The sequence below is a fragment of the Salvelinus alpinus genome, chromosome 24 (assembly GCF_045679555.1).
Source record: "Salvelinus alpinus chromosome 24, SLU_Salpinus.1, whole genome shotgun sequence".
NCBI classification, from domain to species: domain Eukaryota; kingdom Metazoa; phylum Chordata; class Actinopteri; order Salmoniformes; family Salmonidae; genus Salvelinus; species Salvelinus alpinus.
The window spans coordinates 46,743,368-46,757,580 of NC_092109.1; the positions used below are offsets into that span (position 1 = coordinate 46,743,368).

At 47.4% G+C, this 14,213-nt stretch overlaps 1 protein-coding gene across 1 annotated transcript in view; it reads left to right on the forward strand.

The window, feature by feature from the left end:
* The first annotated feature begins 682 nt into the window (after window positions 1-682).
* Window positions 683-14,213, forward strand: part of LOC139551637 (phosphatidylinositol transfer protein alpha isoform-like) — a 59,498-nt gene continuing 45,967 nt past the window's right edge. The window contains exon 1 of the mRNA XM_071362905.1: window positions 683-1,068. Coding sequence (XP_071219006.1) covers window positions 1,052-1,068 — 17 coding nt within the window. The 5' untranslated portion in view covers window positions 683-1,051. The remainder of the gene's footprint in view (window positions 1,069-14,213) is intronic.

Genomic DNA, 14,213 nt, shown 5'->3' on the forward strand with positions numbered 1-14,213 from the left:
GAAAGGCCGCCGTAGGCAGACATGGCTCTCAAGAGAAGACAGGCTATGTGCACACTGCCCACAAAATGAGGTGGAAACTGAGCTGCACTTCCTAACCTCCTGCCCAATGTATGACCATATTAGAGAGACATATTTCCCTCAGATTACACAGATCCACAAAGAATTCGAAAACAAATCCAATTTTGATAAACTCCCATATCTACTGGGTGAAATTCCACAGTGTGCCATCACAGCAGCAAGATTTGTGACCTGTTGCCACAAGAAAAGGGCAACCAGTGAAGAACAAACACCACTGTAAATACAACCCATATTTATGTTTATTTATTTTAACTTGTGTGCTTTAACCATTTGTACATTGTTACAACACTGCATATATATAATATGACATTTGTAATGTCTTTATTGTTTTGAAACTTCTGTATGTGTAATGTTTACTGTTCATTTTTATTGTTTATTTGACTTTTGTATATTACCTACCTCACTTGCTTTGGCAATGTTAACACATGTTTCCCATGCCAATAAAGCCCCTTGAATTGAATTGAATTGAATTGAGAGAGAGAGAGAGAGAGAGAGAGAGAGAGAAGATGTATATGAAGATGATAATGAGTGAAGACTCAGAGGGTTACAGCCAGCCAACACCGCACACTTATGACACACACACACACACACACACACTGAGCCAGCCCGTGATCTCCATCTGGTCGGAGGATTATCTCCCCAGCTGTTGTGACGTCACCACAGGATCGACCACTCCGGTTCCGCTTCCCTGACGATCCTCCTAGCACCCACTCAGACCCCCCGATTCGGTGTTACGGCGATCTCCCTTCACGTCATCTTGCCTGTGTGACGACACGAACCCGGTTGTAGCCTAGTTACCGCGCGAGGCCTCGATCAGGAAGTGAATTTGAGGAAAACAGAGAAACGGGAGGTAGAGAATGACATAGAGGGGGAGAGGTGGGTGAGAGAGAGAGTCTGACGGAGGGAAAGACACTGTTCGGGATCTTAACGGAGCACTAACCTTCCCTCGTGAGAAGAAGACATCACCACCACAATGATCATTAAGGAATTGTAAGTATGTCTACCGACGCCGTGTGTCCGTGACTGTTTTCTCTGTGAGCTTGCTGACATTGTGTCCAGCGGGTACAGAGAGAGAGAGAGAGACAGGGAGAAAGAGAGAAAGAGAGAGTTTGGGGGGGGGGGGGAATTACAGGCGCACGGCCAGCCCTGACATCTATGCACACACACTTGACTTTGACGTATCCGTTTGCATTTGATTCAGACAAAAACATATATATATATATATGATTTCTTATTTTTAATCCCATTCAGAAATGATGTTCTATATGCCAGTTAGAGGGTTCTATGATGTTCTATATGCCAGTTAGAGGGTTCTATGATGTTCTATATGCCAGTTAGAGGGTTCTATGATGTTCTATATGCCAGTTAGAGGGTTCTATGATGTTCTATATGCCAGTTAGAGGGTTCTATGATGTTCTATATGCCAGTTAGAGGGTTCTATGATGTTCTATATGCCAGTTAGAGGGTTCTATGATGTTCTATATGCCAGTTAGGGGGTTCTATGATGTTCTATATGCCAGTTAGAGGGTTCTATGATGTTCTATATGCCAGTTAGAGGGTTCTATGATGTTCTATATGCCAGTTAGAGGGTTCTATTATTATAACCGAGCCACCAGCAGCCGGTTCCGCGCAGCGGTGCCCTTCATATAGGCTGCAGTAACGGCCCGCATCCGGTAACGGTATAACGCAACGAGAATAGGCTACATCACGGAATAGGGACAGATCAGAAAAATATTGTAACGAAAGGGACAAAAAAAGACATTAAACGTTAACATTATAGGGACAGAAGGACAGAAGCAGGCCGTGCGTGCCAGCGTCCTCTCCTCGCTCCACCACCGTGGTGTTATTGATGCACGCGCTGAAGGTGAAACGACAGAAATAGCATTCCGTTAGCTACATGGCTGGAGTCAGTGTAGAGATGGAGAGATGGAGGAATGCAATAGATAGATGGGGGGAGGAAATTAAACCGTGGTACCAGCGTCCGTCTATTCCCGGGCGATTCTAGCATCAGTCATGTTTTTCCGGGGAGCTGACGCCTGGTGCTACTAGATACGAGCATGAATAGAGGCCACATCACGAAGAGACGTTTAAACCTTATTATTGACGTTAAGCTTGTATTAGTCTCGATCGCCCTTTATTAGGACCGTTTCTAGAAGGTTATACCAAGACTTTTATTATAAGGTTATTATAAGGTTACTATGTGTCTCAGTCAGACCAGTAATGTCTGTCATGTATGATGCTATCAGCTGGTTCATAACTGCTGAACACATCTTGATCCATAACACCTCTAATGTATTTAAAACCTACAGACTATATCTGCATTGGTTGTAACTTTAGGCTTCAGTCTCTTCGATTGTAGTTTATAAGTGGAGAGGAGAGAGGAGTGGAGAGGGGGAGGAGAGGAGAGCGGGAGGAGAGGAGAGCGGGAGGAGAGGAGAGGGGGAGGAGAGGAGAGAGGAGTGGAGAGGGGGAGGAGAGGAGAGGGGGAGGAGAGGAGAGCGGGAGGAGAGGAGAGGGGGAGGAGAGGAGAGCGGGAGGAGAGGAGAGCGGGAGGAGAGGGAGAAGAGGAGAGGAGAGGGGGAGGAGAGAAGAGCTGGAGGAGAGGAGAGGGGGAGGAGAGGAGAGGGGGAGGAGAGGAGAGCGGGAGGAGAGGAGAGCGGGAGGAGAGGAGAGGGGGAGGAGAGGAGAGCTGGAGGAGAGGAGAGGGGGAGGAGAGGAGAGCGGGAGGAGAGGAGAGCGGGAGGAGAGGGAGAAGAGGAGAGGGGGAGAGGAGGAGTGGGGGAGGAGTGGAGTGGAGGAGAGGGGGAGAGGAGGAGTGGGGGAGGAGTGGAGTGGAGGAGAGGGGGAGAGGAGTGGAGTGGAGTGGGAGAGGAGGAGTGGAGTGGAGTGGGGGAGGAGTGGAGAGGGGGAGGAGAGGGGAGGCGAGGTGAGGGGGGAGTGGAGAGGAGGACTGCGGTCTGGCAGATCTGAACCGATTAGGGAGATACCGGAGCCCCGATGAGACAGACTGGAAATTAATTAAGTTGCTCACGATGGAATGCTGAATGGACACACACACACACACACACACACACACACACACACACACACACACACACACACACACACACACACACACACACACACACACACACACACACACACACACAACGTGGACTGAGACTTTGCTTGCGTCTTACAGGGTTATAACCTAAACGTCAGTGTTTAAAACTTAAAGATTAGACATTTAGATTAGCCAATAAGGGATCTCATCTTTAACACAGGCGTTTAAAATGCAAGATTAAACATGATAGTCAGGTTTTTCCAGTCTGTTTCCAACCAGGAGAACACCTGTATCTGCTTTGTGTTCAGGTTTATAACACTAGTGTTTACTTCCCCAACGTCCTGTTTAGAGTCTATTTAGTCATTAGAAATCGATGTAACTTTCCATTCCTTTCATTCAGAGTTAGGATTGTCTGTCATTTTACCAACATTTATTCAGAGTTAGGATTGTCTGTCATCTTACCAACATTTATTCAGAGTTAGGATTGTCTGTCACCTTACCAACATTTATTCAGAGTTAGGATTGTCTGTCATCTTACCAACATTTCAACTGAACAGGACATTATTCAGATCAGAGTTAGGATTGTCTGTCACCTTAGCAACATTTCAACTCAATAGGACATTGGATTCAAGAAATATTTTCAATCGAATTGGCGACAGATTTTCCTGCGAATATTCTAAAGCATTTTCCCACCAGAGATGTGTTTCTATCAAATTGACTTGTTGCAGATAAAAAGGCATCTATGCGTTCTCCTCTCACCTTTCCCCTTCGCTTGTGGACTTCAATGAACAATACGTTAGCTGTGTGACCAGGCGAAAAAACTTTTCCAAGCCAAACCATATCATAACCGCTACACACAGCCTACATCGTTATCACCATATTAGCTAAAGTAACGTCCTAGTCAACATAGCTACTAGAACTAATGCATTAGTAAACCCGCTACAATCATGCAGTACAGTGTACAGTCAGCAAACAGTTTAGCAGTTACACCGGCGGGCCCCGGTGGCAATAAATTAATAAAACTAAAAGCTCACCTTGACTTGGAAGAGTTCCAATGTTGGATAGTCATAGCCAGCTAGCTAACATAGCATCTCTCTGTTTGAGCAGGCTAACAAAGCTAGCAGCATTTGCTAGCTAAGTAAATGAAACTGAAAGTTTAAAAAATTGATAATCTCTCTCTCTCTCTCTCTCTCTCTCTTGCATCTCCTTCATTTTGGAAGAAATTAATTTGTTCAGAACTGTTCAACTATTGTCTTTCTCTCTCTTTGAGTCAACTACTCACCAAATTTTATGCACTGCAGTGCTAGCTAGCTGTAGCTTATACTTTCAGTACTAAATTTGATCCTTTGATTGGGTGGAAAACATGTCAGTTCATGCTGCAAGAGCTCTGATAGGTTGGAGGATGTCCTCTGAAATTACTGTGTAAGTCTATGGAAGGGGGTGAGAATCAAGAGCCTCCTAGGTTTTGTATTGAAGTCAATGTACCCAGAGGAGGACAGAAGCTAGCTGTCCTCCAGCTACACCATGGTGCTACCCTACAGAGTGCTGTTGAGGCTACTGTAGACATTCATTGCAAAATAGTGTGTTTTAATCAATTATTTGGTGACGTGCATATATTTAGTATAGTTTTATGTAAAGATTACAACTTTTAAATTTTTTACCGTTTTTATTTTTATGATATTCACTGAAGCAGATGGTCCTCCCCTTCCTCCTCTGAGGAGCCTCCAGTGCAGGTATAGCCTACATAATGAGATTATCATGGACACAAGATTGAGATTATTTTTATTTGTCAAACAGCAGCCAAGCATCGATCGCCATGTTATCAGAATAAGACCCTCGATATGTATTGGAAAGGAGCATCACCGTGACCTTTCACCACCCTGTGAAGTTCGTCATTATTTATTTAATCTGTAGCCTAATAAACTGCATGCTTCAAGCATTCCCGAGTCGTAGTGGGAGAACCACACAACTTGTTATCGCGTTATTCCAAGTTTACTTCTAAAAAGTGTCAACCACCATTTCTCACATAATTCATTTTACAGACACAAAAATATTTGGAACATTTACCGACAAATGTATTGTTTCAGACCACAACATCAAGGATATTTAGGCCATATGTAAAGAAATGTCTAATATGTGGTTGTAAGGGTTTACAACCATATGTCTGTCACTAACAACAAACACAGTCATGGGTGGGTAATCTCTCACATTCCCTCGAAAGGCATGCTGGGAAATATGAAAATCTGTCTTTGCATCCTATAGTGTTAAAACAACACCCCCAGTGTTTTGTATTTAAAACCTAAACACCTCGTGCTGAATAAATAACGTGTTCATGTGTTGAAAAAGTGTTACAGCGAATTAACATATTCTGTTGTTTACAATCTAAACACATTTTCATTGAAATTCTAAATGCTTTGACGCATTTAAAAAGTGTTCCAGAAAAGTGTTCATTGGCTGTAATCACACTTGGTTTTACAGTGTGTCTGTTCATTGGCTGTAATCACGCTTGGTTTTACAGTGTGTCTGTTCATTGGCTGTAATCACGCTTGGTTTTACAGTGTGTCTGTTCATTGGCTGTAATCACGCTTGGTTTTACAGTGTGTCTGTTCATTGGCTGTAATCACGCTTGGTTTTACAGTGTGTCTGTTCAGTGTCTGTAATCACACTTGGTTTTACAGTGTGTCTGTTCAGTGTCTGTAATCACGCTTGGTTTTACAGTGTGTCTGTTCAGTGTCTGTAATCACACTTCGTTTTACAGTGTGTCTGTTCAGTGTCTGTAATCACGCTTGGTTTTACCGTGTGCCTGTTTAGTGTCTGTAATCACACTTGGTTTTACAGTGTGTCTGTTCAGTGTCTGTAATCACGCTTGGTTTTACAGTGTGTCTGTTCAGTGGCTGTAATCACGCTTGGTTTTACAGTGTGTCTGTTCAGTGTCTGTAATCACACTTGGTTTTACAGTGTGTCTGTTCAGTGTCTGTAATCACACTTGGTTTTACAGTGTGTCTGTTCAGTGTCTGTAATCACACTTGGTTTTACAGTGTGTCTGTTCAGTGTCTGTAATCACACTTGGTTTTACAGTGTGTCTGTTCAGTGTCTGTAATCACGCTTGGTTTTACAGTATGTCTGTTCAGTGTCTGTAATCACACTTGGTTTTACAGTGTGTCTGTTCAGTGGCTGTAATCACACTTGGTTTTACAGTGTGTCTGTTCAGTGTCTGTAATCACACTTGGTTTTACAGTGCATCTGTTCAGTGTCTGTAATCACATTGGGATACAGCAGCAGACGCCTGAGGCCATTTGAGGCCATTTTATTGCCATTCATCATACACACACACACGCACACTCACACACGAGTGGCGCAGCGGTCTAAGGCACTGCATATCAGTGCTAGAGGCGTCACTACGGACTCTGGTTCGATCCTGGGCTGTATCACAACTGGCTGTGATTGGGAGTCCCATAGGGCGGTGCACAATTGGCTCAGCATCGTCCGGGATATAGTTTTGGCCGGGTTAGGCCTTCATTGTAAATAAGAATTTGTTCTTCACTAACTTGCATAGTTATATAAAGGTTAACAATGATTTATTTATTTTTAAACACAGACGCACACACACGCCGTTAGAGTGGATTGTGAGTTGGTCCATGCGTGCTCCGGGTTATTGGCACGCTCTCTTCTCAAAGGGACAGGACAGGGCCGGAACGCTCTCTTCTCAAAGGGACAGGACAGGGCCGGGCACGCTCTCTTCTCAAAGGGACAGGACAGGGCCGGAACGCTCTCTTCTCAAAGGGACAGGACAGGGCCGGAACGCTCTCTTCTCAAAGGGACAGGACAGGGCCGGAACGCTCTCTTCTCAAAGGGACAGGACAGGGCCGGAACGCTCTCTTCTCAAAGGGACAGGACAGGGCCGGAACGCTCTCTTCTCAAAGGGACAGGACAGGGCCGGAACGCTCTCTTCTCAAAGGGACAGGACAGGGCCGGAACGCTCTCTTCTCAAAGGGACAGGACAGGGCCGGAACGCTCTCTTCTCAAAGGGACAGGACAGGGCCGGAACGCTCTCTTCTCAAAGGGACAGGACAGGGCCGGAACGCTCTCTTCTCAAAGGGACAGGACAGGGCCGGAACGCTCTCTTCTCAAAGGGAGAGGACAGGGCCGGAACGCTCTCTTCTCAAAGGGACAGGACAGGGCCGGCACGTTCTCTTCTCAAAGGGACAGGACAGGGCCGGCACGTTCTCTTCTCAAAGGGACAGGACAGGGCCGGAACGCTCTCTTCTCAAAGGGACAGGACAGGGCCGGAACGCTCTCTTCTCAAAGGGACAGGACAGGGCCGGAACGCTCTCTTCTCAAAGGGACAGGACAGGGCCGGAACGCTCTCTTCTCAAAGGGACAGGACAGGGCCGGCACGTTCTCTTCTCAAAGGGACAGGACAGGGCCGGAACGCTCTCTTCTCAAAGGGACAGGACAGGGCCGGCACGTTCTCTTCTCAAAGGGACAGGACAGGGCCGGAACGCTCTCTTCTCAAAGGGACAGGACAGGGCCGGAACGCTCTCTTCTCAAAGGGACAGGACAGGGCCGGAACGCTCTCTTCTCAAAGGGACAGGACAGGGCCGGAACGCTCTCTTCTCAAAGGGACAGGACAGGGCCGGAACGCTCTCTTCTCAAAGGGACAGGACAGGGCCGGAACGCTCTCTTCTCAAAGGGACAGGACAGGGCCGGCACGTTCTCTTCTCAAAGGGACAGGACAGGGCCGGAACGCTCTCTTCTCAAAGGGACAGGACAGGGCCGGAACGCTCTCTTCTCAAAGGGACAGGACAGGGCCGGCACGTTCTCTTCTCAAAGGGACAGGACAGGGCCGGAACGCTCTCTTCTCAAAGGGACAGGACAGGGCCGGAACGCTCTCTTCTCAAAGGGACAGGACAGGGCCGGAACGCTCTCTTCTCAAAGGGAGAGGACAGGGCCGGAACGCTCTCTTCTCAAAGGGACAGGACAGGGCCGGAACGCTCTCTTCTCAAAGGGACAGGACAGGGCCGGAACGCTCTCTTCTCAAAGGGACAGGACAGGGCCGGAACGCTCTCTTCTCAAAGGGACAGGACAGGGCCGGCACGCTCTCTTCTCAAAGGGACAGGACAGGGCCGGAACGCTCTCTTCTCAAAGGGACAGGACAGGGCCGGAACGCTCTCTTCTCAAAGGGACAGGACAGGGCCGGAACGCTCTCTTCTCAAAGGGACAGGACAGGGCCGGCACGTTCTCTTCTCAAAGGGACAGGACAGGGCCGGAACGCTCTCTTCTCAAAGGGACAGGACAGGGCCGGCACGTTCTCTTCTCAAAGGGACAGGACAGGGCCGGAACGCTCTCTTCTCAAAGGGACAGGACAGGGCCGGAACGCTCTCTTCTCAAAGGGACAGGACAGGGCCGGAACGCTCTCTTCTCAAAGGGACAGGACAGGGCCGGAACGCTCTCTTCTCAAAGGGACAGGACAGGGCCGGAACGCTCTCTTCTCAAAGGGACAGGACAGGGCCGGAACGCTCTCTTCTCAAAGGGAGAGGACAGGGCCGGGCACGCTCTCTTCTCAAAGGGACAGGACAGGGCCGGAACGCTCTCTTCTCAAAGGGAGAGGACAGGGCCGGGCACGCTCTCTTCTCAAAGGGACAGGACAGGGCCGGAACGCTCTCTTCTCAAAGGGACAGGACAGGGCCGGAACGCTCTCTTCTCAAAGGGACAGGACAGGGCCGGCACGCTCTCTTCTCAAAGGGACAGGACAGGGCCGGAACGCTCTCTTCTCAAAGGGACAGGACAGGGCCGGAACGCTCTCTTCTCAAAGGGACAGGACAGGGCCGGAACGCTCTCTTCTCAAAGGGACAGGACAGGGCCGGCACGTTCTCTTCTCAAAGGGACAGGACAGGGCCGGCACGTTCTCTTCTCAAAGGGACAGGACAGGGCCGGCACGTTCTCTTCTCAAAGGGACAGGACAGGGCCGGCTCCAAGCAGAATGAGGAATACTTTTTTTGGGGGGGGGGGGGGGGGGGGGTCAGGGTCTCAATACTATTGAGAGTTCGAATAGGAGGATACACCAGGGGAAAGTTTGACATTTGGTTGTGCATCAGCAGTTTCTCTCTTGTTTTGTCAGCCACTGACAGGGGGGGGGGGGGGGCTAGAGCCCCTTCACGCTCTCCTCTCGCGGGGACAGGGACAGCTAGAAATATCCCCCCCCTCTCTGTAACGGCTTTTGATGGTTCGTGGATGTGTCATTCTGGTGATGCTCGCCTTGACCGACGTAGCTAGTTCGTTAGCTAAGCTAGCCACTGTAGCTAGCCAGTAACTCATCCAGTATGTGTTGATGTGGCGTAACTAGTTCGTTAGCTAAGCTAGCCTCTCTAACTGGCCAGTAACTCCTCCAGTATGTGTTAATGTGACGTAGCTAGTTCGTTAGCTAAGCTAGCCAATCTAACTGGCCAGTAACTCCTCCAGTATGTGTTAATGTGACGTAGCTAGTTCGCTAGCTAAGCTAGCCACTCTAACTGGCCAGTAACTCCTCCAGTATGTGTTAATGTGACGTAGCTAGTTCGTTAGCTAAGCTAGCCACTCTAACTGGCCAGTAACTCCTCCAGTATGTGTTAATGTGACGTAGCTAGTTCGCTAGCTAAGCTAGCCACTCTAACTAGCCAGTAACTCATCCAGTATGTGTTAATGTGATGTAACTAGTTCGTTAGCTAAGCTAGCCACTCTAACTAGCCAGTAACTCATCCAATATGTGTTAATGTGACGTAGCTAGTTCGCTAGCTAAGCTAGCCACTCTAACTAGCCAGTAACTCATCCAGTATGTGTTGATGTCATTTCATTGTAAATTGATGTCATTTCGGTAAGAAACGGCACTTCTGTAGCCAAATATCTTTTTATAAAAAATAAAAACATCTTTATAAGCATTAAATGAGCTAGTATGATGGCACCTTTCTGTGTTGTGTTGTGGTGAAGTGTAGGTGGAAGGGAAAACTCTGGGCACCTTTCTGCGTTGTGTTGTGGTGAAGTGTAGGTGGAAGGGAAAACTCTGGGCACCTTTCTGCGTTGTGTTGTGGTGAAGTGTAGGTGGAAGGGAAAACTCTGGGCACCTTTCTGCGTTGTGTTGTGGTGAAGTGTAGGTGGAAGGGAAAACTCTGGGCACCTTTCTGTGTTGTGTTAAAAAAAAAAAAAAACCTACACTCGATCCCTCCGATGTCAACAACTACAGACCAGTATCCCTTCTTTCTTTTCTCTCCAAAACTCTTGAACGTGCCGTCCTTGGCCAGCTCTCCTGCTATCTCTCTCAGAATGACCTTCTTGATCCAAATCAGTCAGGTTTCAAGACTAGTCATTCAACTGAGACTGCTCTTCTCTGTGTCACAGAGGCGCTCCGCACTGCTAAAGCTAACTCTCTCTCCTCTGCTCTCATCCTTCTAGACCTATCGGCTGCCTTTGATACTGTGAACCATCAGATCCTCCTCTCCACCCTCTCCGAGCTGGGCATCTCCGGCGCGGCCCACGCTTGGATTGCGTCCTACCTGACAGGTCGCTCCTACCAGGTGGCGTGGCGAGAATCTGTCTCCGCACCACGTGCTCTCACCACTGGTGTCCCCCAGGGCTCTGTTCTAGGCCCTCTCCTATTCTCGCTATACACCAAGTCACTTGGCTCTGTCATATCCTCACATGGTCTCTCCTATCATTGCTATGCAGACGACACACAATTAATCTTCTCCTTTCCCCCCTCTGATAACCAGGTGGTGAATCGCATCTCTGCATGTCTGGCAGACATATCAGTGTGGATGACGGATCACCACCTCAAGCTGAACCTCGGCAAGACGGAGCTGCTCTTCCTCCCGGGGAAGGACTGCCCGTTCCATGATCTCGCCATCACGGTTGACAACTCCATTGTGTCCTCCTCCCAGAGTGCTAAGAACCTTGGCGTGATCCTGGACAACACCCTGTCGTTCTCAACTAACATCAAGGCGGTGACCCGTTCCTGTAGGTTCATGCTCTACAACATTCGCAGAGTACGACCCTGCCTCACGCAGGAAGCGGCGCAGGTCCTAATCCAGGCACTTGTCATCTCCCGTCTGGATTACTGCAACTCGCTGTTGGCTGGGCTCCCTGCCTGTGCCATTAAACCCCTACAACTCATCCAGAACGCCGCAGCCCGTCTGGTGTTCAACTTTCCCAAGTTCTCTCACGTCACCCCGCTCCTCCGCTCTCTCCACTGGCTTCCAGTTGAAGCTCGCATCCGCTACAAGACCATGGTGCTTGCCTACGGAGCTGTGAGGGGAACGGCACCTCCGTACCTTCAGGCTCTGATCAGGCCCTACACCCAAACAAGGGCACTGCGTTCATCCACCTCTGGCCTGCTCGCCTCCCTACCTCTGAGGAAGTACAGTTCCCGCTCAGCCCAGTCAAAACTGTTCGCTGCTCTGGCACCCCAATGGTGGAACAAACTCCCTCACGACGCCAGGTCAGCAGAGTCAATCACCACCTTCCGGAGACACCTGAAACCCCACCTCTTTAAGGAATACCTAGGATAGGATAAAGTAATCCTTCTAACCCCCCCCCCTTAAAAGAGTTAGATGCACTATTGTAAAGTGGTTGTTCCACTGGATATCATAAGGTGAATGCACCAATTTGTAAGTCGCTCTGGATAAGAGCGTCTGCTAAATGACTTAAATGTAATGTAAATGTGTTGTGGTGAAGTGTAGGTGGAAGGGAAAACTCTGGGCACCTTTCTGTGTTGTGTTGTGGTGAAGTGTAGGTGGAAGGGAAAACTCTGGGCACCTTTCTGTGTTGTGTTGTGGTGAAGTGTAGGTGGAAGGGAAAACTCTGGGCACCTTTCTGTGTTGTGTTGTGGTGAAGTGTAGGTGGAAGGGAAAACTCTGGGCACCTTTCTGTGTTGTGTTGTGGTGAAGTGTAGGTGGAAGGGAAAACTCTGGGCACCTTTCTGCGTTGTGTTGTGGTGAAGTGTAGGTGGAAGGGAAAACTCTGGGCACAATTCTGCCGGTTGTCTCTCTTTTAATGACGGCATGGAATGCAAGTATATTTACCTCTCCTCATACATAAACACATACCTCCTCATACATAACACATACCTCTCCTCATCAGGCTCTGAGCAAACTGAGGAGTAAAAGCATGGCTCCCGTTGATGACATCACAACAACACAATTTAGAAAATAAATACAGTAAAATAGTTGACTCTTGAAAGTAGTGGAATACATCTCAAAATAACCTGAAAATAATACATTCAAATACATATGAGGGATTTTTGGTGAAATACATCAAGTATATTTTTCAACAGTTACATTTGCAAGGCAAAGCACAACTCTAGATTTCTTACAGACTCAAGCTATTGGATTTATTCGTCTCTCTCTAAAGTTGATTTAAGTACGATTTAAGCACGAAATCAACTTCTAAATGTGCAGACTGCCCCCAACTTAGATTGCTTGAGAAACTATTTTGGATAGCGTTGATTCTAACAATATTTAAATGAGCTCCCTATGCATTTCAATGGAAATAAAAAGTCCCATTGACTTACATAAGACATTTTGGAATACAACACCTCTTACCCCGTGGAAGCAGTGGTGGAAAAACTACCCAATTGTCCTACTTGAGTAAAAGTAAAGATACCTTCATAGAAAATGCTCCCTGCAGCCATAAGAAGTTTAAGTAGTCCTTTAAAGTATTTCTACTTAGTTACTGTAGACCAGTGTGTTTCCAAACTGGTTTTCCCTCGGCATCCAAATTGAACCAGGTTGTGGCAGTCGCTACCCAATATTCGCTTCGCAAAACGTCTTTGCCGAAATGCAATCTGGGAAAAAAAATAATGCTGCTATATTGACAGTAAATGTAGTAATTATATTAGACGAGGGGACATTGTCATTGATTCCATATTGGTCATAATCTTGTTTTAGACCACAAAATCTGCAAAATAGCACTGCTAAAAGCTCAATATTGAAATAACTGTGATTGAAGATTTTTTTTTTTTGAGAATATATTATTAACAAATGTATATTTATGTTCATTCAAATTTCTACACACTTTCTACCTGATATTAGTTGATTAAATTCAGCCTGGGGTATTTTTCAAATGTTGAGGGCCTTCCTCTGACACCGCCTGGTATAGAGGTCCTGGATGGCAGGGAGCTCGGCCCCAGTGATGTACTGGGCTGTACGCAGTACCCTCTGTAGCGCCTTGCGGTCGGATGCCACTGGGCGGCCATGTTGTGCCTTTCTTCTAATGGCACATTTCCACTGAGGATTTACCCCAGTGATTTAACCCAGTGTTTTACCCCAGTGATTTACCCCAGTGATTTACCCCAGTGATTTAACCCAGTGTTTTACCCCAGTGATTTACCCCAGTGATTTACCCCAGTGATTTACCCCAGTGATTTACCCCAGTGATTTACGCCAGTGATTTACCCCAGTGATTTACCCCAGTGTTTTACCCCAGTGATTTACCACAGTGATTTACCACAGTGATTTACCCCAGTGATTTACGCCAGTGATTTACCCCAGTGATTTACCCCAGTGATTTACCCCAGTGATTTACCCCAGTGATTTACCCCAGTGATTCACCCCTGTGTTTTACCCCAGTGATTTACCCCAGTGATTTAACCCAGTGATTTACCCCAGTGATTTACCCCAGTGTATTACCCCAGTAATTTACCCCAGTGATTTACCCCAGTGATTTACCCCAGTGATTTAACCCAGTGATTTACCCCAGTGATTTAACCCAGTGATTTACCCCAGTGATTTACGCCAGTGATTTACGCCAGTGATTTACCCCAGTGATTTACCCCAGTGATTTACCCCAGTGATTTACCCCAGTGATTTACCCAAAAGGCTCAGACTGTTTCCATCTATGCGGGCCGGCACCCTCACTGGGCCATGGCTCCGGCCGACCTGCTCTCACTTGGGTCAGGCATTGGTACTTTTTAACTGTCATTTACATAACAACTGTGAACTTTAACACCTTCTCACAAAGCAACAGTCTTTAGTGTCCTGATTGAAACACTAGAGCTGACATTAAAATACAATGGGAAAGCATCGTAACTCCTGTCTCTTTAACTCCTCCGGCCAGGGAGCCA